This window comes from Lissotriton vulgaris, chromosome 11, assembly GCF_964263255.1.
Source record: "Lissotriton vulgaris chromosome 11, aLisVul1.2, whole genome shotgun sequence".
Taxonomy (NCBI): domain Eukaryota; kingdom Metazoa; phylum Chordata; class Amphibia; order Caudata; family Salamandridae; genus Lissotriton; species Lissotriton vulgaris.
This window is the reverse complement of record NC_141699.1, coordinates 1028437433-1028462298: the sequence shown is the minus strand read 5'-3', so window position 1 is coordinate 1028462298 and position 24866 is coordinate 1028437433. Positions and strand designations below refer to the sequence as shown.

Here is a 24866-nt window from a genome sequence, read left to right as displayed (position 1 = left end):
TATACCTGTATTTCTACCAAATTGAGGCGTGGGGTCCCATTTTTCTTGCTAGCATTAGGGCCCGTGTCACCCTTGCTGCACAAGGATATGGCCTTAGAAACAAGGGAGAGAGATGTGGGGCTTCCCCCCCTGCTGTGCCAGTGTTGATGTGGGCCTATGAGCAATGGACCAAGGGAGGGGGGAAATTGAAGCCCAGGAGACACCTAGTTTGGGCCTAGGAGAGATGGCGGGGAGGTGATAGGCCAGGATAGGCGCTTATGTTCGTAAGAAAGAGCCGAAAAGACAGCCGGCTTCGGTAGGCAATAGTTATCATTAGTGAAGCTGGTGCAAGGGCACTGAGGCTTAGGCATGTGAGGAGCATGGGCGTCATTTAGGAGTCACCAGGGGTCGCAGCTGTGACCTCATGCTTGCCCCTTGCTACCCCTGGCACTGCTTTTGCGACCCCAGGCCTCAGTGGTGGCAAAGTTAGTGCCTTGAACACAGGGGCAGCTTTTCCTAATGGCCGCTGGTTGAAGCTCCACTTGCCTGGTTCCTGTCAATTTGTTACTATCCACATAGTGAATAATATTGTTCATTATTAAAGTAATAAAACATGGAGTGTACATTAGCAGGAATATGACCCTATCAGGAAGCTATGGGAAGTAAAAATTGCTGTTAAATGTATGTTGTACGCATGCTTGCGGGTGAGAGTGTTTTATGTGCACCAGAGTGTATGAGTGTGTTAGTATGTGTAAGCATATGTGGGTGAGTCAAAGTAACGGTCAAATGGCTTGTGAAGTCACTTCCCTACCCCTGGCTTTCTGGTGAATTAACGTCCATGGTGAGGAGCCCACTGCCTTACCAAGTATGTCTTACTTTATATAACGAGCATAAGGGCTCCATTACCTGGTTAGGATTAGTGCTGGAGGAACCTTTGCTGGTAAAAGGAGGCAACATGAGGGAGTTTCTTTTTTTACGGAAAGGGACAGAGAGCCTCTTCGGGATTGAGTGATGGCCTGGTATGTTGGAGAAGGAGTGAAAGGGAGACTGCCTTCTACTTGGGGTCGCAGCTATCGCTGGTGCATCAGGTGCATTTGCACTGAGGCCCAGGAGATGAGGGGCTCACGCACAGCAAGCCATGGGGAGAAGTGTTTATTTGTTCACTTTATCATTTTGTTTGATGTATTAGCTCATTAAGAGGTCTCATATTTCATGATCTCCAGAAAAAGTGTCCCTGGAATGATTTCATAATAACACTGTATGGGTTCCAGAGTAGCATGCTACTCACGAGAAAAAGACTTCAATGCCCCATCAGGAAACCTTTTTCCCTTCTCTATCCCTCCACTATCCTTCTCAATCCAAATTACTGACTAACATATCCACCACTCAAATTACTTTCATATTTTCACTATACTACTTCACCACTAATCCTTTATGGGTTTCGAAGTAGCGTGGTCCTTGCCAAAAAAGCGCACCTCATCAAGGGTAGCAAGCGCTACATAAATGCAAACCGTTTTCCCTCTTCTATCCCTTTACTATCCTTCTCAATCCAAATAACTGACTAACATATCCACCAATCAAATTACTTTCATATTTTCACTATACTAATTCACCACTAATTCTTTACGGGTTCCGGAGTTGAGTGCTACTCACCTAAAAAGCGCTTTGACGCCTCGTCAGGGGAAGTAAGCGGTTTATAAATGCAATTGCAATGCAATAAAATACAATAAGCCCTGCTCCCTCTGTTCATCCCTGCCCTTCCCACTCTCCCAATCCTTGCCTTAAATGTTTTGAGGTGATCCCGTCTTCAAAACGTTTTGCCTAGGGGCACCCATACAATATAAGAAAGGACTTAATGTGTCTGTAATTTAAGGAAGCAATACTAGCACTGGTGTGATCCAAAAGAAAACGGGAGCTGTGGTGACTAGAGGTCTCCATCATTAACATGTCCACGAATACATTAATTTTGTGCTCGACAACAGAGTTCTGTTTGTTGAAGGTGAGCTATGTATGTGGATCGTAAAGCAGAAAGAGGTGATGAAAGTCTATACCAATGAACCCAGAAATTCTAATGTATCATTTTTGACCTTCGAGGCAGTCAATAACCCTAGTAGTTGACCGTCACTCTTTTAACCGCAGCGCTGCGGCGGTTATTTTTTCGCTACGCTGCTTTTTTCTAAAAGCCGCGTTAGATGACAAGCTCAGCTCGTCATCCGCACACGCCCACCGTGGCTGATGACGAGTGAGCTCGTCATCAGCCACCGTGGCTGATGACGAGCTGAGCTCGTCATCAGCATCGAAGGGGTTATAGAGGACAAAGCCACCTTTGCCCACAGGTGCCACGCCTGGATGATTCTGAGCACCTATAAATCACCCGGGTCACAGGCTTATTTTGGACTGGGGTAATGCAGGAAATCAAAAGAAGCGTTCCTAAGACACAGGCTAGGAATTCTACCAGCCATACCCCATCTACAACCATGGCTGAAAAGGAACTGCGGGACCAGATGTAGGTTAGGCAGTGCAGGGAAAGAAGACATCGAACATTTGCTATGCTCCTGTTCGAAGCTAAAAGAGGAAAGAGTAGCTCTCTTAAAAACAACCCTTAACGAACACAGAATACGCACACAGAGACAAGCAGTCCTTGCATGCTTTGATCCAAGACTTCCGCTAGTAAATGGGATGTTGGTAAAATTGTTGAAATCAGTGGTGCTCAAACTATCCAACAAAGATGTCGGTGGTTTGGGAAAATAGTTAATTATGGACACTCTCAAGCTCTCATTTTACAACTACTGTATTTTCTTAATAATTAAGATTTCTCTTTTTTTCTTTAAAAAAATATTTGTGATGAAATGTGCATTCAAATTTATTTTTGTAATGGTTTTTAATTAATCAGAAACAATAAACTTTTTACTTACTTACTTACTAGTAATTGACCTTCACTTGACAATAGCTACCTTTATTAATGGCCTCCAAGGTCAGACACAGTGAATGTGTGAGCTGTTACTAACCCCCTACATTTGTTCATTTAAAAATCCACTCGTCTGTTGTGAGGCTGACAACTGTGAACTTACATGCAGTTAAGGACTGCATTCAAAGGAATTGTATTGGCTGGCACACTCTCAAAATTACAAAGAGTCAATACTTTGCTAAATTAAATCATTGTAGGTGTTTGAAGTCCCCTTAAACGCATAGAAAAAAATAACTGATTTATTTGAGATTTTTTTTAGTTAATACACAGCGTTAACGTTTGTTACACATTGGAGTGGAATTTTTGCCAGTTTTTATAGGTATCCAAGAACAAAATGTTATAGTCGGGCTACATAAAGCCAGCACATATATACATATTTAATATGCACAAATAATAATGTTTTTGGATATAGTAAAAGACCAAACAAATTTAACAATTCCCTGTTCTTTCGGTGCATTTTTCCACATAAAGGCATGTGTACAGAAAGTTCTTGAGAAACTGGGAGACGTGCAAGAAATGTTTGAAAAGAGACAAGCGAGTCTGAAAAAGCTGGCGGCGAAGCAAACTCGACCGGTTCAGTCTGTCGCGCCACACCCGGAATCTTCACCAAAGAGAGCGTCGCCAAAGACCACCCGACCCTCGTCTCTAGGTAGGAAGTTTGAAAATTTAATTTTTATTTGAAATCCGATGGGGTTTTCACGTCTTTTTAAGATGAAATTAAAGTTATTTCAACAGAACCCAATGAAAGTGCTTTTAAAAAATATTTTTTTTACAAAACTCTCTTTCTGGGACAACATTCATGTAGTCCCAATAGCATATTCATGTCTGAATATGAGTAAAATGTCATTGGAGTAAAAAGTTGGATTATTAAAAAACTAAAACAAGTAAAAGCCTGACCAGGTGACCCTTGAAAGGAAAATTGAGATGGTTGAATTATATAACAACTACGAGCTTTAGTGTTTCTTTTGACTTGCACAGCCTAAATATATCAGATGTCAGTGTTGCCTACTGTACATATTTATTTGTTGTGTGGAATAAAGGTGAACTTAGAAATGATTTTTCTATATGTATATTGATGTAGCTTGACACTCCTCCCACCTTTACATCGACGTGGCTTGACCAATGAATCAGTTACACCTTTACTCATGAGCCCACTCTGGATACCATGGAACCTGCCAATGTTAGTCCTGTCTGCAGTCTGATTTACCTTACTAAGTTCATAGACACAGCAGTGGGACATGCCAGCTAACAGTTCCCTTTATACCTGAAAGCAAACACCTTCCAGATCCTTGTTAGCGAAGGGTTAGGTGGACTGGCAGACATACAAACCACACCTTTTGATGGTCTAATGGATGAAATGTGGCACCTTACATCTGTGAATCAGGCCCAGTGTGTGCAGTATAATCCTCGTGGTTCCAGCTAAACAGGACAGGTAACCTCACTGGCCTAAAGCGAACTGCTTTTTGTTTGAAACCTGCCCTATTTCGGTGCACAAGTACAAAACCAGCCTAGTTTAGTTGTTGTTTCATGTGCTAACTGCATTGATGTTATGGTCGCAGGGCTGTGGGCAGTTTCATGCTAACTATTGTCACACACAAACTACACCCTCCTAAGAAAAATCTAATATCAGGTCATATGATTTTCGTGTAGCAGTTCAATTTGTCAGAAAACTATTCTGCAATATATCTTGACAGCTCAGTGGATTGAGTGGCTGCTCAAAGTTCTATAGGTGACAGGTCTGAATTTTAGTGGGTCTGATTCGATCTTCCATCATTTTGAGGTTATCAAATGGAAATGAGTGATGCTGTACCTAGCCACTTTGAACCTGCATTCTATAGGTAAAGTTTGTTCTACTCTTTGAAAGAGGGCACAGTATCTGCAAAGAGAAAGAACACTCAGTAATTATGCATTCTGATTGAAGGATATTATCACACACAAAGGTAGCAAGAAACGTACCCTTTTTTATGCACTCACCTGCTCTCATATTGATTTCATGAATATACATATTTTATTTGTATTGGCCATTGTAGGACATCTATGAAGCACTTTGTGTCTTTGTAAGGGAGGTTAACCGATATTCATCACTCACTTGACTGACACAATATTTTGTTCTAACTTTACTTCCAATTCAGAATGAGAAAGGAAAATATATAAACGTAATTCGTATTAACTCAGGATTCTTTACGTATGTTAAAAAGTTTGTTGTATTTTGATTATCTCTCTTGATGCGGTCTTTGTATGTTTAAACCTGTCTAGGAGGCCTAATGTTATGCACAAAAGTGCAACCAATGAAGAGATGTGAGCATCCTGACAGCTGCCTTTCTGGAAGAAAAAAAACATTGTGATCTCATATAATTTTCAGAGTAACAATTTCAGAGAAACCCTACCACATCCTTTCTCTGGTTCTTGGTATCAGATCCTGCCTAGCCTGAACCCTTTCCGTTACATGAGACCAGTTTCTGCTCCTAAGAACTAAGGGGCTTATTTACAAGCCCTTTGCGCCGAGGGTCCGTCACTTTTTTTGATGCACCAGCTGTGTAGAGTGCAGACCCATATCTACAAGGCCATGCAAAGCCACTTTGCATGACTTTTCATGGCATCGCTGATATGGTGAAAAAAAACAATGGATGTAGGGCCAGATCTCTGTACTGGGGTGAATGTTTGATGTTGATCAGCATTCTGTCCCTCAATTGTTCTTTTTGCATTCGTCACCCTGAGGGGACAGGTATGCCCAGACGCGGGTTCCGTGCTCTCCATGCCACTGGAGTCAAGCTAGCCTGGCTGATGAGGGGTGAAACCCCAAAACTGGTCCAAGGATGCTTGTTTCCAGTCCAGGGAGAACCTGGCCTGGCTGTTCGGGCTGGACTGTTACCATGGGGAACACGGTCAAGACTGATTTGCATATGCTGGGTTTAAACAGCATTGGCATGGGAAGCAAAATAATGATGGATTTAGACCCAGATATCTGTACTGGGGTGAATATATGACATTGTTTTGCATTCTGTCCCTCAATTGTTCTTTTTGCATTTGTCACCCTGAGGGGACGGGTATGCCCAGACGCGGGTTCCGTGCTCTCCATGCCACTGGAGTCAAGCTAGCCTGGCTGATGAGGGGTGAAACCCCAAAACTGGTCCAAGGATGCTTGTTTCCAGTCCAGGGAGAACCTGGCCTGGCTGTTCGGGCTGGACTGTTCCCATAGAGAACACGGTCAAGACTGATTTGCATATGGCTGGGTTTAAACAGCATTGGCATGGGGAGCAAAATAATGATGGATTTAGGCCCAGATCTCTGTACTGGGGTGAATGTTTGACATTGATCAGCATTCTGTCCATCAATTGTTCTTCTTGCATGGAGTAAGGCAAAGCAGCTCAAGTCACTGCTTTGCCTTACTCTGCATCAAAGAGGCAGTTGCAGTGGGTGTTCCTATGCAACACCCATGGATTTTGACGCATTTCCAGATTTACAAGGACTTGTAAACCTGGGAATGCGTTAAAAGCCTATGCTTCCCCAGGGGTGGCGTAACATCGAGAAATCACTTCATTTCTCCTCGTTTTTTCCTCTTTCTACGTGTGCTCCCTTCTACAGTACACATAGAAGAAGGAACACACCTCCAATTATTGTTTTTGTGCAGGAAGGTGCCACTTCCTGCACAAAAACAATAATTCCTACAACGCAGACACTATTGTGCCATATTGCAAGGGTTGGCACAAGGCAGCCAATAGTGCGCCAGCGCAGTGGAAGAGGACTGGAATGCGCTGTATCTCATAGATACAGCGTACAGCTGCCCTTTTCTTTTGACGCAGGGCAGTGCAGCAGAGTGACTTGCTGCACTGCCCTGCACCAAAAAACAAGCAAATGAGTCCATTAGGGTCATAATTATTACCCTTGAGACGCAGGGCAGCGCTGCCCTGCGTCCCAGTGAAAGGGCAGGAATGCACAGTATTTATCCAATACAGCGCATTCCTGTCAGTTCCCCTTGCTCTGACGCGTTTTTTCAGCCTAGCTCCAACGCATGCACCATTGCAGCATGGTGAAAGGGATGCCTGTGTTGTAGGCAGGATTGCTTTTGTGCAGGAAGGGGCACCTTCCTGCACAAAAACAAGCCTGAGAGTTGTTTTCCTCTTTCTATGTATGTTGCAGAATGCAGCACACATAAAAGGAGGAAAGAGACAAGGAGAAATTAAGAGAATTGTCCTCGTATGCCTCACCTGAGAAGGCGTATCGTTTTGGTGCATTTCCAGGTTTACCTGGTATGGTAAATCTGAGAATGCGTCAAAACCATGGGAGTTGCGTGGGAACACTCATGCAATGCCCATGAAAGCTTGTCAGAAAGCAACTTTGGGGGCCCATAGCAGGGCCACTTGCAATAGTGGCCCCCGGTTGAGGGCCTGGGGGGGCACATATGATGCCTCCCGGTCAATCCCTGCACAGAGTGGCAGGTATCGTGTGTGGCCTGCCACGCAGTGCAGAGATTAACAAAAACTCCAATTTCTCTATGGGAGCTTGTGACAGCACCATGTGCGGTCGCATCCTAATACTGTGGTCGGGACCACCGACCGGAGGTAGGTTGGTCCTGATTCCGCAACTGTGCCATCCGTCCGACATCGTAATGAGGCCCATAGTGTTAAATTATTGAGCTCGACTATAGCTGGTCCTCCTGTCAAAATCCGGAGACTAACTGGTTGGATTTTGTTTAATCTCATGATATTGTGATTCCGCAGGAGACCTGGGCCACAAGCGATCTTTTTGTGATGGCTTTATCTATCACTCTGTCCCTGCTGTTTCACCAGGGATGAGAAGGGCCCGAGCCAAACTTGCAATCTGGATTAAACCCTCTCTTGATTGTACTATCTTGCCAGTCTTAACACACAATAGGCTGATTCAGGCAATCCAGATCAAGTGATCTAAGTCTTTTAGTTTTGATCCTAATATTTTTTCCACAAAGATTAATCCTAATTTTGTTTCTCTTTTTGATTGTATTTGTGAGCTGGAATCTGGCTATTCCCTTCACAATTGTGGCCTTTACATTGTACTTCCTGGGAACTTCAATGCAAAATTGGGTTCTGGCGAGGGTGGCTATGCTGGTCTAGACTCTTCTGTTTTCGATCTTATTACTATGGCCACTCTGGTCCATCCTACTGATTGCAGAGGCCAGATGTTATCTCCCTACATGGCCAGGGATGACTTATGTAATGCTTTCGAAGGGGTCGCCCCTCATTGTTCATCAACATCTACAATTGTTGGAGGGTCGGGCTCTTCAGTTACAGATTACATATTAGTCAGTAGGAATTGTATTGGCTGCGGTGGTGATGGTAAGGTTATTTACAGCATTGTGGTCATAACCCTCTTTCTGTTACTCTGCTTTGTCGAAAGACTTGCACAAGGGCAACTGCTGTGGGAGGGACACAACTTGTGCCAAGCAGTGATGGGGTTAGGTTAGCATGGAAGTCTGCCAACTTGCATGATGTTTAGCATAGGCTTTGCCCTGAATATCTGGATATGCTTTAGGATTGCTTGTGTCTAACTTTTGACCCCTCAGGGAGTACTTATGTTTTTAATCGCATAGGGTCTACTATCAAGAACTTTTTCATGAAACCAATTTTTCCTCCTAAGCCTGTTGCCCATTCTTGGTTTGGTAAGGCCTGGATAGAGGACAACCAAAGCCTAGAGCGGGCACTTAAAATAATCCCACAGGCCTCGACTGAGATTGCCTCTTGTAGGAAAGCCTACAAGCAAGCCATTAGCAGAAGAAAGGCGGAGCTTCGGGAGGTTGTCTGAAGTGTCTTCGGCACTTCCTGTAGGACCAGTAGCACCGACCTATTTTGACATATGGCCAATCACAACCGACTGACTAAAACCAACACTAACCACATTTGTTACAATATGAGTACCTACTCATGGGTGGGCCATTTTAAGCAAGTCTACTACATGACCGACTGTGCGAGTGATGAGCCTGATATGTGCATGCCCTCCTATTCTAATGGCATTGAAATTGCTGTGGAGGAAGTGGCCAAAGCTGTGCACATTAGCCCCATGCTCAAAGCCCTGAGGCCGAACGGCATGGACTTGGGCCTTATACAGGATAGAGTTGGACCTTTGGAGACCCGTCTTAACGAATGATGCCAACTTAGCCTGCCAGAATGGCCTGCCCAAGTTGTGCCATTCTGCAATCATAATTCCATTTTTTTAAAAGGGAATAGGACCTCTCTTTGTTGTTATAGGCACATATCTCTTTTGGATTCCGCATGGAAGGTTACTGGAAGGGTCATTCTAGATAGAATCTTGTCATGGGTCTTGGATAACCACATCATCTCTGATGTCTAATACTGCTACAGACATGGTTCAGTTACCTAGGAACATTGCCTCAATCTTTATTTTCTTTTTAATAAGTATACTATGGTCAAAGATGGTTCTTTTAATCTTGCTTTTATGGATCTGGCATGTGCTTTTGATAGCGTAGTCAGATCCAAACTTTGGAAAGTTAAGGTGTCTCTGGGGCTTGGGCCCGGCAGGTGTCTGTCTTACCCACTCTCCCTTACGATTTGAGTGCTTAACTCTGCTCCAAATCATCCCCATAATTGGCTTGCTGCACTGGATAAGGGCTGGGCACTCAGTGGTTCAATTCCTGTTGCCCTTTCACCTCCTACCCTCCAACTGATCTCCCTCTCCCCAAGATCTGGCTTGAGTACCTGCATGGATGAAGGCCCAATAGTCAATGCCTGATTACATGTTTTAAGTTGGAGCATTGGGGACCTAGCCTCCAAAATCCCAATTGATGGATGGCGATCATTTATTTCAAACTTTGATATAGTTTTCCTGCAGGAAACTTGGGAGGTAAATGAAATAACATTTGACGGCTACATGTGCTTTACTTTGCCAGTGACTCTATCTTCATCTGGCAGAGCAAAGGGGGTTTAACCGCCTGGTTTAAATTTAATATTGATTGCTCAGTTCTACCTATCCACCTGGAGCGAGGGGAAGTGCAGGACTTCTGCCTTAGCTGGAAAGACACCCATAAGATGTATTTGATGAACTTCTATAATAATAAGTTCTCGAGTAAGGGTGACTGCCACTTTCAAGGTCTTTTTGCTTTGATCGATATGTTCATAGAGAAAGAGGCACGGGCAGAATGGCCCCTTAGGTTAATGGTGGCGGGGGACTTTAATGCTAAACTGGGACGGTATACAACGTTTAGCACGCATTTATTACAACGCACTACCATTAGAACGCAGGCATTACCACGCATACCATTACAACGCATTGCGCTGGGGGGCGCTCTAGGATAGGGAATAAGTATAATTTTCTATCCAACACCTTCCCTAGTGTCCACGGGGACTGGGGTGTGAATATAAAATCCAACTGGGACACCCTCCGTCCATATCTCTAACTACCTTTGACCCATCTGCCCAAGACCCTGATTGCAATGTGATGGACTCGAGGGGGCGGGTCGTTTTCTCTCTCTTGGTGGAACATGGCCTGGTTAACAAGGTCCCTAATTTTTCTGATCACTATATTTCAACCTTTATAGGGCGGGGCACTGGAGGACTATTGTCTTTATTTTTACTTCCTGGAGCATGTCCACAAAAAATAAAACCTGTGAGGTCCTTGTTCAGACCTATAGCGATCATAACCTAAATTCAGTTGTCATATGTCCAACCCAAGATAAAGTCTCTGCCTCCCCATGACACATCTACCAAGGATGTAGGGTGCAGGGTGGTTTGGCGCACTGCTAACCTGGAGAGCATTATGGTTCAAGTTGTATGCAATTAGTACTGATCTGGTGAATAGCTGCAATTGTGTACCTTGTGACCCGGCCCTCATTCTAACTGACTTTTCTAATCTTTTAGCTAAGATAAAAGTGCTGCTTTCGAGACCCAATGTTCAACTGCGTTGCCATGTTAAATCATGGTTTGATAAAGCTTGCAGAGCAGCCAACAATATCTTACCTAGGGCCCTAAAGCAAATCCCCAGAGATCAGTGTGCTAGCAGGGAAATTAGCAAGTTATACCAGCAAGCCATCAAAAGAAGGAAATCCGCAATGAAGGAGGAAAAATGGGAATCTATTGTGGGGGCTTGCCATTCGAAAGACCCACAAGCTTTTTGGAAGGCTGTGCGGTCTGTTTTATCCCCTGTATCACCAATAGATAAAGTAACAACCCATATTTTGGCTGAGCCATGGGTGACGCATTTCACAGGGCTATATTCTACCGACTGTCAGGTTGTTGATGCCACAGTGCAGTTGCCTCTAATGTGCCCAAAACTTGTTTTTAATGAGGAAGAGGTTCTCAAAGCAATCGCAGACAGTAGATGTAAGAAGGCCCTGAGCTAGATGGAATCCCACTTGATCTATTCAGGGAAGACCCAGTGTTCTGGTCCCCAATTACTTCAGTATTTAATTCTATCTGTAGTGAAGGGGTGCCCAGATCGTGGCGGTCATCTATAATTGTCCCTGTTTTGAAAAAAGGAAACATGCATGATGTCAAATGTAATTGCCCGATATCCCTTCTGGATTCCTCAGTTAAAATTATTGGGTGAGTTATATACTGGATTGTTTACTGGATTGGATTAATGTGAATAGTATACTTGCACCAAGTCAGTACGGGTTCAGAAAGGGTCTCGGGACGAATGAGCAGTGCCTTAACCTTCACCTCATTGTGGCAAAATACAAATACGCCAAGGGTGTCTCCACCTACTTGGCGTTCATGGACCTGTCCACCGCATTTGATTAAGTTTCCCGTTCAAAGAACATGAGAATTGACGCAGGACTGGTTACATTCTTAAAGCATCTCCATCATGACCTTTCACCTTCAGTCAGGTATGGAAGTGTCGGTGAATGAACAGAATCGTTCAGCATTAAGCGCGGGGTGCGCCAAGGTTGCTTCCTTGCCTCTGTCCTCTTACTTCTCTGTACAAACAACTTGGAGAAGACTCTGGTTTCTGTTGGGGCGGACTTTCCGCTTGTGGAAAAAACAGCCGTTCCTACGCTGCTTTATGCTGACGATGCCGTCCTCCTGGCAAGGACTGCTAACTGCCTCAAAAAACTTATTGTTAGTTACTTTAGTTTCATGAAGGACCTGGGACTGGAGCCATACTTCAAGAAAACATTCACTGTGATATGTGGACCAAAAAACACTAAAACCCGATCATTAAACAAAGGGGGCAAACCCCTAGAAATGGTCAGGTCTTTCTCCTATTTAGGCCTGGATTTTGATGAAGGCTGCACATGGCATGTGTGCACCAAAAATAGAATAACTCGATACACGCAAGCGGTAGGCACTACCTCCTCGCTTGCCATGTCCATTGGGAAAAAAAACCTCGCTCCCATATTAGAGATATGCAAAGGCTTGCCGATTCCAACGTATGGAATGGGTATCTGGGGCTCCAGGGATGTACATGCTATACAGATAGAGGAGAATAGATTCTGCCGCCGGCTATTAGGCGTCCCTACCTCATCTCAGCATTACTCCGTACATCTGGAGTTAGGCCTTGAGTATGTCCAGGACACCATGAGTGCTGCCCCTTTGGCCCTCTGGTGCTCAATTTGGTCCAACCAAGAAGCAGACTTTAATCGGGGGGTCATTAGAGATTGTTTAGGTTGCGCCCGTGGTCTGTCCCTTCCTTGGTTCCAATATATTAAAACTTGTTTTTGGCACTTGGCTGTGCCTCATTGTTTGAGCACCCAGAGGAATTTGCAAAAAAAGGACAGAAAGTGGGTCCGGGACAGTTTAATCAAGCACAAACAAACCTCTAGGGAACTAATGGAAGTGGCTAAACCCCCAGTTAGAGATTATTGCCTTTAACAAACAACTCCATTCATCGCCCCATATCTTCAAGTTTTTATTACCGTTATTGAGCAGATATAAATTTTGAAAGTGCAAAGCAGCTCTCTTCTACTTACAGCAACTTAGCGATTGTAATGTTTGCCTTGCAGTTGAGAACTTTCTGAAATGTACTCTAGCTAAAAGAAGGAGCATGCTGTTTTGATGTAAAAAATACTTTAATGAGTTTAGTAATTAATGTTTCTGATAATGATTCTAAATTTTGAATAATTTTTAATCAACTGCCATCAGGTAGTAGCTCCCTGGAACTGGTACTCGATTTATTGCACATCCACTTTATTCGTAGTCAAATTGACGATTGGAACAATTGTCTCGCAGTTGGGAATTCTTTGAAGCGCACTCTAGTTAAGTGAAGGAGTATGCTGTTTGATGTAAAAAGCACTTTAGCGATTTTAGTAATTATTGTTCCTGATATTTTTTTCAAATGTATTAGGCCGACATCAATTTTTAAATATTTCTAATTAATTGCTATTTTATAGTACCTCCAGGAATCGGAACTGAAGTTATTGTACAGTCACTTTATTCGATATTAAATTAGATCTTCTTGCACTGTCACTTTATTTATCGTACATTAATTTAAGGAGCTTATACGTCAAACAAAATGTGGCAGTTCCTAAACTTAAATGGTATGGACTTTCGCAGGATTTGTACTATTTTTAATATGTGGTTGCCACTTTTTAAATATGTGTGTCTGTAACGAATCCTGTTTGTTTGTTTTCTTTTATTGTTGTGTATGTTTTATGATCTGTCCTTGGAAGATCGAATAAAGACAACTTGATTGGAGTGCTTATGTCAGATATGTGCAGAATCGGGAGTGTTCTGAGAGCTTTGGCCTGGGCCGTGGAGTCCGGCAGGGCTGTGTCCTTGTTCCAGTTTTGTTTCTCCTGTACATCAATGGCCTGGAGGCAGCTCTGATGGCTAGGGGCGGGGACAGGCGGACCATGAAGGTTGGCATGTCCCAGTACTCCTAAATGCAGATGATACTGCCCTAATGTATCGAACACAGAATGGCCTTCATGTTCTGTTGGACTCTTATGTTGTTTTTATTAATAGTTTGGACCGGAACACGAATCCTGCCAATATATTTGTAATGCGGTGAGGGCCCAAAAAATTGAAAATGCATTGTTTTGCACTGCAGTGAATGCTTCTAGAAAGCACTCATGAAGTCCCCTATTTGGGGGTTTCTTTTGAGTCAGAAGGGTCTTGGGCCCCATACCTGAAACAGAGTTGCCTTACGTTTTGCAATACGGTTGGGTTTCTGTTCAGTTTGGACTCAAAGTTGGGTAGCAAACCCATAGCAGCCCTTGTTAAGATTTATAATAGCAAATGTGTGCTGATTCTTACTTATGGTTCCGGCTTGTGGGGGTATAAAGCTGTTAATGGATTACAGGCTGAGGGAAACATAGTCTACTTATGCATCTTCAGTGTGCCCCCAGGATCACCAATCTATGTCATCCTTTAGGAATTGGGTCTATCGAATTTAGTTGACATCATTAAATTGACCCCTTTGATGTTATGGTGTTTGATTTGGCTTACCCCTAAGACCTCCTGGAATAGGGATATCACCTTGCATTGTCTCGCTTGCGATAAGGTTCTTCGTATTTCCTGGCTTAGGTATGTTAAGTATATGTGTAACTAGCTTGGCAGACACAACATCTTCTCCTTGCCTGGTGATATCACTGCGAGGGACAAAAGCTGGTTAAAATCCACTTTTATTGATCTCATGATAAGGGAAAGGGAGGTGTCCACGCTGAGGAAGTCGATTACCAGAAAGTACCTGTTGGTACAAACTTCCCTTGGGCTGGGATCCTGTCTGGTTATGGTCCCAAAAGGTAGTGATAGGGTTATCCTTACCAGGTTTAGGCTGGGACACTATGCACCTCTCCTTCCCCTTAGGCCAGTTTGACCCAAAGGGAATCTTGGCCTACCCTTGTGACAAGCTCTCATTGCAACTCTTGGCGCATTGTGCGTATTTTTTGTAGGTTTTATTGCAGCTTTACTAAAAGTTTTTAATAACACTTTCGAGGGTACCTCACATTCTCGACATATCTCTGCTCTTTTGTATTCACAGTTGCTTCTCACTCCTGAGGTCTGTTTACTCATGGCCGGTGTTCTGAAACATGCACAACAGCATAGTCGTTCCTTATTGTTCTAATTGGTAGTATCTGTTTTTCTAATTGCAATTGAAATCTGTTTATGCACACTGTTCATCTGATAAGTGTCACATTTGCTAACTTCTACATTTTATATTTATTGATCTTTTATGCCTATTATGTTGAGATGATGAACCGCATAGATTTTGATTTTGGCGGTATGATAGTTAATCCTGGCTCAGCATTTTGCACTTTTGTTTGGTTTTTAATGTCTTAGTATTGATCTAACAACTGAATTTTACGAATGTATTTTAATTATGCATTACATGTTTCTATGTGATTGTGCTATTATCATTTTTATATGATCCGAAATAAAGTTGATGGTGATGATTTAAATTGTATTCACGTTAAAACTTCACATACATTCTCACAATGATGTTGTTTATGCAGGAAAAAGGTATCTTTTCCTTTTTTCCTTTTCTCCTTGTTTCTGCCTTTTTAGGACTAACTATAGAAAGCTTTAGCTGTGCCCAGATGTACGCTTACCAATACCTTTTTATCATATACATGGAGTAGGTGTTGGGTCTGGCCTGAAGGAATATTTCCCGCCTCATGCTGTTGGCTGTTTTGATGGGCCATCCACCTTCCATTACAGTGATCTATTCTGCAACCTCGAAGCACTCTGACCCATCACACATCCTTGCCTTAATTTCAAACATGCATACTATCCACAATTTATTTTTATTTTTCCCACAGCATATTTTTGATGGTTTTTATTAGGTCTGCCTTTGAACTCAAAGTGGAAGTCAGACATATTGACTTTGCCAATGCCTGTTTCTATTTCTTGTTTGTGTTTTGTTGCAGTAAAAAAATATATATATGTGCCTCCCTGTGCATGCAAATGCCATTCAGAAATGTTTTGCATGTGGTTTTATGTCAAATTCTTCTTTTAAAACCATGAATACTTTCTGTAAATATTTGCTTCTCGCTTCCTTGAAAAATTTCTTTAAAATTGACATCGCTGAATAAAAACAAGACTCCCATGCCCAACACCAGCCCAATGTGTTGTACACTACTGTAATGGAACCTGTTCTTTGTTATGTAAAAAGGCCATTCTAAATTATCTCTATCTTTGTATCTCTAACATATTTTTTCCCAGAGATGCTTCTACTTCCTTCATGCAAAACCAATTCCACACTAGCACTGTTTTAGTTCTTCTCTGCAACATGCACTCCATACCATTTAAAGTTAACGTAAATAATTAAACTTATGAAATCCTACTAGGCCAACACCTTATCACAGGCATGCAGTATTTAATTTTACCCTCTGCTTGCAGGTGGTGTGCACCGGCACTAATGTTTGAAAGTGTTCACGAACAGCATGTGTCTTGCTCCCAGTGGCCTTTAGACACAGTGCCGTATTTGCAACTGAAAAATACAGCTGTTGTTTAAATCGGAGGAACTTAAAGTGAAGAAACATCCTTCATAAAACATTAAGGCGTAATTGGCTTAATTGAACGTGGAGAAAAACATTAGGACTAAATGTTTCATAAAAACATTTTCCTTCACTTTAAATTTCTCCAATTTAAACAAGCATTAGCAAAGTCTATAGTTCAGGCGTTGTCCGCCAGCCTTTTGGCAATTGTTATTTAGTTTTGTCATGGTTTTTGCAAACTTTTGTTGTTCAAGAAGCTGCCAGGCCCTCATTATATCTAAATAAAAATGGATATAGGCAAAAGGCTTTTTCTGGTCTAGTACACCCAGCAATGAAGGGAGCTACCTTGTATGTGTATATGCTCCTGGGCTAACATTGTCCCCTGATGGATATTGAGTGAATGAAAGAAAAATTTGATTGACGCAATCGCACACTAACGGATAAAGTCTGGCTGAAAACCCCTATAAGTAACTATGTTATACATACTATTAGTGAAATCAGAAAGCCTTGTCTAACACAGACTTAAAAAAAGCCATTGATCTGCCGTTGGTTGCTAGCCTCTCCTTTGAGAAAGAAGGGAGGAAAATAAGGAAGGAATTAAGGAAGGAAAAAAGGAAGGAAGGTAGACAAAAAAAGGAAGGCATACAAAAAAAGAAGGAATAAGGACAAGAAAGGAAGCAAAAAAGGAAGGAAGGAGGGCAAAACTTAAAGGAAGGAAGAGGGAAAGAAGGCAAACAAAAAAAGGAAGGCATACAAAAAAGAAGGAATAAGGACAAGAAAGGAAGCAAAAAGGGAAGGAAGGGAGGCAAAACTTAAAGGAAGGAAGAAGGAAAGAAGGCAAAAAAGAAGGAAGAAGGAAACAAAAAATGAAAGAAAGAGAGAAGGCAAAAATATACTATGGAAAGAAGTAAAAGGGCCAAAAAGAAGGAAGCAAAAAAGTAAAGAAGGCAAAAGAAAGAAGGAAAGAAAAAAGCAAAGAAGGCAAAAAAAAGATGGGAAAATAAAGAAGGACAGAATGAAAAGCAAAAGCAAAATGGAAAGATAGAAGGAAAGGAAAAAAGAAGAAGCAAAAAGAAGGAGCAAATAAAGGGGAAAGGGATAAGGAACAAAGGCGCAAAAGAAAGAAAGAATGAAAGAAAAAAGGCAATAAGCAAGAAAAAGGAAAAAAGGCAAGATATAAAGATACAAAAAAGGAATGGAAAGAAGGAAAGAAAAAGGAATGAAGAGAAAAGAGAGAAAATAAAAAATAACGAAATAAGGAAAGAAAGAAAGAAAAGAGGAATGGAAGGAGGAAAAAAGAAAGAATGAAAGAATGAATGAATGAAAGAAGGCAAAAAAGGCAAAAAAGAAGGAAAGAAAAAGGAAAAAAGGCAATACAGAAGGAAGATGAAGGCAAAAAAGACAGAAGAAGGGAAGAAAAAAGGAAAGAAGAGAAGAAAAAACAAAGATTAAAATAAAATGAAAGAAGGAAAGAAAGAAGGTTCACATTATAAATTATTGGATACTAAAACCCAAATTACATCCCACTTATGTTTAAACTAGCAGCCCGTCCCGACGTTGTCCGGGTATGAATTGCTGCCGGCCAGTAGTATATTGTTTTGTAGGATTTCGTTTTGATAGCATTTCTTATCTGTGACAGGCCTGTGAAACGCTCCGATTCACAGTGCACTGCTGATACACTTAAGAGTGCACGTTCAGTAGTGTGTGAACTCGGATTTCCCTACTTTATTTTTCCTTGCAATATTATGTAGCGCGAACTCGACAACATGGCATGAGCACAATTTACATTACAGAAGAACACATTCATTTGTGGTAGGCACGGGGAGACAAAGCGATTTGCCTGGAATCACAGGATGTTGAGCTGATGCCGAGATTCGAACGTAGCTCCACAGCTCTAAAGTTCGCAATTCTAGAACTTGTGGCGGGAGGTGTGTCTAAAAGTGTATGTCGATGCTGGCCATCAATGAGAGAGACCTGTGCATTTTTCAAATCGGTGGTGAAAAAATATGAGTATGTTGCTGGAGATGTAGGCCGCCGTGCCACCAATGTACTTACCGGGGGAGGGTAAACACCCATTATTCCGCAACTTTCTTTCTGCATATCATCACTCCGCATACTTTCATTACGAAAGTACCATGACTCCGCAATGCCATTATAACGCATGGCATTACATTTTATATGCTTTTACCACGCATACATTTACAACGAATTTTGTTGTAAATGCATGAATGGTAAAAGCATGTATTTTTTTAATGTTTTGATAAGGTAAGTATGAGTATAGGGGTATATGTTTTGGGGTACTGAGGTATATGTTTTGGGGTGTTTGGGAATTTTAAGGGTTCAGATATAGTTTTGGGTTATAGGGTACAGGGGTAGTTTCAGGGTTTAGGGATAGGTATGGGTTTTGGGGTACAGGGGTATTTTTAGGGTTCAATGCTAAGTTTGGGTTTTGGGGTATAGGGGTATTTTTAGGGTTCAGGGCTAGGTTTGGGTTTTGGGGTACAGGGGTATTTGTAGGGTTCAGGGGTAGGTTTGGGTTTTGGGGTACAGGGGTATTTTAGGGTTCAGGGGTAGGTTTGGGTTTTGGGGTACAGGGTTATTTTTAAGGTTCAGGGCTAGGTTTGGGGGTACAGGGGTATTTTTAGGATTCAGGGGTAGGTTTGGGTTTTGGGGTACAGGGGTATTTTAAGAGTTCAGGGCTAGGTTTGGGTTTTGGGGTACAGGGGTATTTTAGGGTTCAGGGGTAGGTTTGGGTTTTGGGGTACAGGGGTATTTTTAGGGTTCAGGGCTAGGTTTGGGTTTTGGGGTACAGGGGTATTTTTAGGGTTCAGGGGTAGGTTTGGGTTTTGAGGTACAGGGGTATTTATAGGGTTTAGGGCTAGGTTTGGGTTTTGGGGTACAGGGGTATTTTTAGTGTTGAGGGATAGGTTTGGGTTTTGGGGTACATGGTATATTTATAGGGTTAAGATAGGTTAGTGTTTAAGGGTGTTGGGGTATTTTAAGGAGTAAGGGTGGGTTATGATTATGGGGTGCAGGGGTATTTAAAGGGAGCAGGGTGGGCACCCGGAGCTGGAATGTACAGAACCTGGGAAGAAAAAACAATGAAATATTGGGCACAACGCTCGCTTTTTTTTCCATAATCCTGCGCCCCGCACACGCCCACGCCCCCAGCACACATATATATATATATGCTCACAGAATCTGATAGTAGTAGAGGCTGTCTGACTGGGGCGGTCCTCGTTCAGGGTATCGGAAACCCTGCAACATGCAACACCAATTCCTGACAATTTCTCAGAAAAAATTGCAGTGTACAGATATTACTGACACAAGCTTATGCCTTGGTCACGCTGAAGGCTAAGCAGCAACATCATATTTTTTTTTTTTACAAGTGCACTAAACATAGTGAAAGGACAATACCCTCAAAGAGAGAAAAAGTGTGAAAATTTCACCAAAACATAGTGGCCATCTTGTTGCTGTTAAAACAGTTAAATACATAGGAAGCCATGTTTACTATACACCAGTCAAGATATTTGTAATTTCTCCACATAAACCATTGTTACTTATGTAATTATATCTTACAAAATGTATTTGCAACTATACAGCGTAAATCACCTGTATGCTCATGTTTTTCTGACTATTCCTAGCCATTTACTTTGAACTTATTCCATCTGCTGAATAGCTGCAATAACACAAAGTAACCCAACAGTCCAATGTTCATGTATGCACAATTCTGCCCAAGTGGGCGAAGAATCTCAATATCTCTCATGTAAAATGTCTGATGTACGTAGACAACAATTCTGCCCCAGTGGGCGATGGATTCCACACTCAACGAATACATGGCCTGAATTAAAGAAGTGCACCCCACCTAAAAAATGTGAAAGATGACATAAAATCAATAGTCTGTATTAGAAAACTATTAAAAGTTAGACAGATCAAAAATGAACTTTGCATCTTAAAACATTACACTGTTACATTACATTGTTGTCTACGTACATCAGACATTTTACATGAGAGATATTGAGATTCTTCGCCCACTTGGGCAGAATTGTGCATACATGAACATTGGACTGTTGGGTTACTTTGTGTTATTGCAGCTATTCAGCAGATGGAATAAGTTCAAAGTAAATGGCTAGGAATAGTCAGAAAAACATGAGCATACAGGTGATTTACGCTGTATAGTTGCAAATACATTTTGTAAGATATAATTACATAAGTAACAATGGTTTATGTGGAGAAATTACAAATATCTTGAATGGTGTATAGTAAACATGGCTTCCTATGTATTTAACTGTTTTAACAGCAACAAGATGGCCACTATGTTTTGGTGAAATTTTCACAATTTTTTCTCTCTTTCAGGGTATTGTCCTTTCAGTGTGTTTAGTGCACTTGTAAAATGAAATAAAAAGATGATGCTGCTGCTTAGCCTTCAGCGTGACCAAGGCGTAAGCTGAAACCCGTTGCTGGTGTAGTCAGTAATATCTGTACACTGCTATTTCCATGGTGTCCTCGTTTTTTCTGAGAAATTGTCAGGCATTGGTGTTGCATATATATATATATATATATATATATATATATATATATATATATATATTTAAGCAAAATGCGCAGCCTGCCTTCATGTTCCATCATCCATTAAAATGCCAACGCGTTTCAGGGTTCCGTGACCCCTTCCTCATGGGCTGAACAAACAAAGCATTGAAAACTTTCATGCCTGCATTTCCGGTTTTTATTTATTTGCATTTCATCCCTTAGTGGGCGTGTGCTTAAAGCAATGATTGTTAAGATGCATGTTGGGACACAGTGTTCCTTTCGTAAGTTTAAATGCACAGTTTGTATTATTTCCTTTTCATTATTTCCTTTAGTAGGTTATGCCACAAACAGGCAGGCTTGATTAGCATTTGGAGTGACTTGCTGATCCGAATATGAAAAGTTCAAAGCGGCAGCCTCACCCATCTGGTTGCAGGATCTCTCCCAGGTGGTGATGACGCAGCTCCCCACGGCCGGGCTGCCCTGTAAAAGTATGTTTGCTCCTAATGCTTCAGGGCATATATATATATATATATATAATACAGTGTTTTGGACGAGCAACAAAAAGGAAGCAGGGCCAGGTGTCGTAAAGGCAGTGTCAGGGGTTGCAAGGAGCAAGCCAGTGGTCGTATCTGCAACCCCTGGTGACCCCTAAATGACATCCATGGCGAAAGACAACTAATCTCACTGTATAACCCTATGAGAGCAGTGGAAGGGTACAAGTCTGCACATCAAAAGGATGGTAAAGAGACTGTGCTCTGGCAGAGGGGCCAAACACAAGAAGAGGAAAGGAGCAAGGGGAAAGCAAGCCATCAAGTAAGAAACAAGCAAATGAGAGTGGCAATGAAGCCAGCTAATGATATGCAATGGGACAATCTCAGCACAATGTATGTTTTTGGTATGGTCCACAAGAGGTCTTTCCCACACATCTAAAAGCAGTCTGTAGGCGAGACTAAAAGAGGCAACACAGCCAAGCCGCTTATGCGTAAGTTAACCCCTTCCTTGCTGCCGTCGGCCATTGGCCGACGGCAGCACTACCTCCCCAGTGCTGCCGTCGGCCAATGGCCGACGCGGCCCCGCCCGTTTTGCGGAAGTGCCGCACTGCGGGGAAACTCGGGACCGCAATAAACAGTTTAAACTTGCACCCGCACATGGCTTGGTTTATGTGTGTTAAGCATGAGTAAATCTTCTCCCAAGTGGTGGAGAGTGGACTTTACAGGACAGTATGCCCATGAATGTTTGTGCACATCCACAACTTCTCAGATTTCTCCATGACCCAATCCATGCTGGAAACAGTTGGAGGTGGACTCCTACCAAGGGTGGGCTAAATCCATTGCTAAGATAGGTAAAAAAAGAGAACATCCCCAAATTTGATAACAACAGGTTTCTCCACAGGCAAACATTTATTCCCATTGTGAAAAATTCATAAAATAATAATTCTACCAATACATTTTCACAGGCACCATTTTACACTATGTGCAATTACTCATGTGGAAGTGCCTTTGCATGGACATAATTTGAAATTCACAGAACTTCCCAGGCGTACTCTTGGAAACCTATGGCTTTACAGGTTTTCAGGAATAATTTTAAAAACATTTTTGAATTTGAAACATTTGTCTACAAACGAATGTGGGATTAAACCTATGGATGCAGATTTGCAAATTATTTTAAGAATCGATTTCTATTATCTAAATGTGTTGTATTTAACATGTACTATTAATTTAGGTTCATTATTATATAATGGTGTAATTATTCGAATAAATCTTTTAATTTAAAAAAAGATAAAGAATCAGCAGGCCCTATGTTTTTTTGTGGCCTACAGCGAGATTTGGCTCTCGGGGTAAAGTGTACAGTACACTGTAAATGAAAATACCAGAGTTAGGAAGCCACTGAAAGCTCGTGATTTAAATATACTATAATGTTTCTCCGTGTTAATCGAGGCCACATGTAGGGTGCACAAGAAGCTGATTTGCCACTTATTCACTAATGGCTTTGTTGTCATGGCTTGGGGGTGGGGCGGCATGAACATTTCTAAGTTCATCTTTAAAAACTGTCAATGCCACTGAATCTATAACCTGATGTACTGACTTGAAACGTTTCTCCCTCTTTAGCAATTCAATTTTTTTAAATTCAGAAGACACTTTTTTATGTTGTGTTTGTTGCATAGTTTACGTCCCTAACATCTTCAGTGCTGGGCTGCTGCATGGACTCTTGACTCTTGACCGACTCTCACTGTAAATTTGTTGGTTGCCCACCTAGAAAATAATATAACCTCAATAGCAGTTCCTTATTAATTAATGTTTAACCTGCAGTGGCATCGCATTTGGAAGTGGTGCGGTGGTTATTGCACCTGGAAATTACTGGGCGCAATGAATGCCTCACCTTTGGACTTTTTTTTTATTTTTATTTCTGTAATTTTTTATTGTAGAAAAATATATATTTACATGGACATCTGATATATTTCAGCAGGTCAAACCTGCTGAAACTTATTGGGGTAAAAACCTGCTAAATACCCGGACATGCTGTTTTGCCACATTTTTAGGTCTGAAATTATAGTAGGTGGTATTTGTCAGACCTGTTAAATTCCCAACGCCTGGGTATCAGTTTTTAACTGATGCAATAAACCCTCCACCCTTCAGGGGACTCACGAAGAACGCCTAAGGAGTAAATGGCCCTGATTATAACGCTTACGAACTATACCTATAGGTGTGACAGGAATATCCTGTAAGTCTTTTAATATCCTTGTTTTCTCCTGTTTACCACAATTCGTTTCTATGAGGAAGTATACTTTCTGACCACCTCCCTTTCCCCACTCATAAAATACATATCTATACAAGCCTGGGTGTGGCCCTGACGTTGGCTAGGCGTGATAGCCGGCCTGTCCTCAACGCAGCCTCTTTGTCAATCCAGCGCAGTCCGCGACCCACCCAAAGAAACAATGTTTGCCTATGCAAAGGGGGCCATAGGGAAATGCTGAAACCGAGACACTATGCAAACAGAAGGCTCGTCTGTGTCCATTAGCATTGCAAATGTTACTCCATAACCAGTCACAGTGCAGCTGGCCTGTACCAACCAAGTGTTTCAAGCAGACAGAAGCCATTTTGTTCCTGCCTCGGTCCCTCCTTGCCAACCCAAGGGGTTACTGAGAGGTCAGACATTCTACTCCATCCCTCACTGTCTCCTGCCTGGGAGTGTCTCCGTCCCATGATTTGTAGCACTTTATTTGCCTGTCACGTGCCTGTCCCGAATGACGAAACTGGTATTTGGTTGGACCACAAAGCACACACCTAAGAAGATTGGATGCAGTTAAGGTCACATTACGAGTGTCATTACGAGCCCCCTCGGTATTACAGTATGTGCTGCGCTGCTCGGGGACACCAGCCCAGAATTGTTCTTATGGGAATGTGTATCATGCCCTCTTTGCTTGGTTTATCGACTTCTGCTGTGTTTATTATGTGGGAGGGGACGGAGGAGGGTGTCCAAACGTCCCGGATTTCCAGGACAGTCCCGGGTTTCAAAGGACTGACCCCATGTCCCGACACTGTTCTTAACTTTGAGTAAATGTCCAGGTTTTTGGGACAAAGGCTAGGGCGTTCTGCAATGCGGGATTGCGAGTTATACGCTCCATTTACTGAAGAGTGGTAGTAATGTATCTGGAGGGATGCATACTCCCAGCAGAGGGAGCTTAGGAGAAGGTCTTGATATATATATATATATATATATATATATATATATGTATATATATATATATATATATATATATATATATATATATATATATATATATATATATATATATATATATATATATATATATATATATATATATATATATATATATATTAGGGCACATAACGGACCCCATTGAAGGGAAATAATCGGACTACAGCCCCCAGCATACCTCACCAGGGAGAGTACGCTCTGGGTGAATAAAAGTTACAGCTGTGGTTATTTCCGTCACGTGCTGCCTAGGACCCCATGAGGAAGAAGCAGGAGCTTTGAAACGCGTTGAGGGAGATGAAAAGA

At 42.0% G+C, this 24866-nt stretch overlaps 1 protein-coding gene across 1 annotated transcript in view; it reads left to right on the top strand.

Annotated features, from left to right (window-relative positions):
• Positions 1–24866, top strand: part of LOC147683962 (guanine nucleotide exchange factor DBS-like) — a 1615891-nt gene that overhangs the window by 716285 nt on the left and 874740 nt on the right. Inside the window, exon 13 of the mRNA XM_086942584.1 lies at positions 3419–3596. Coding sequence (XP_086798710.1) covers positions 3419–3596 — 178 coding nt within the window. The remainder of the gene's footprint in view (positions 1–3418; positions 3597–24866) is intronic.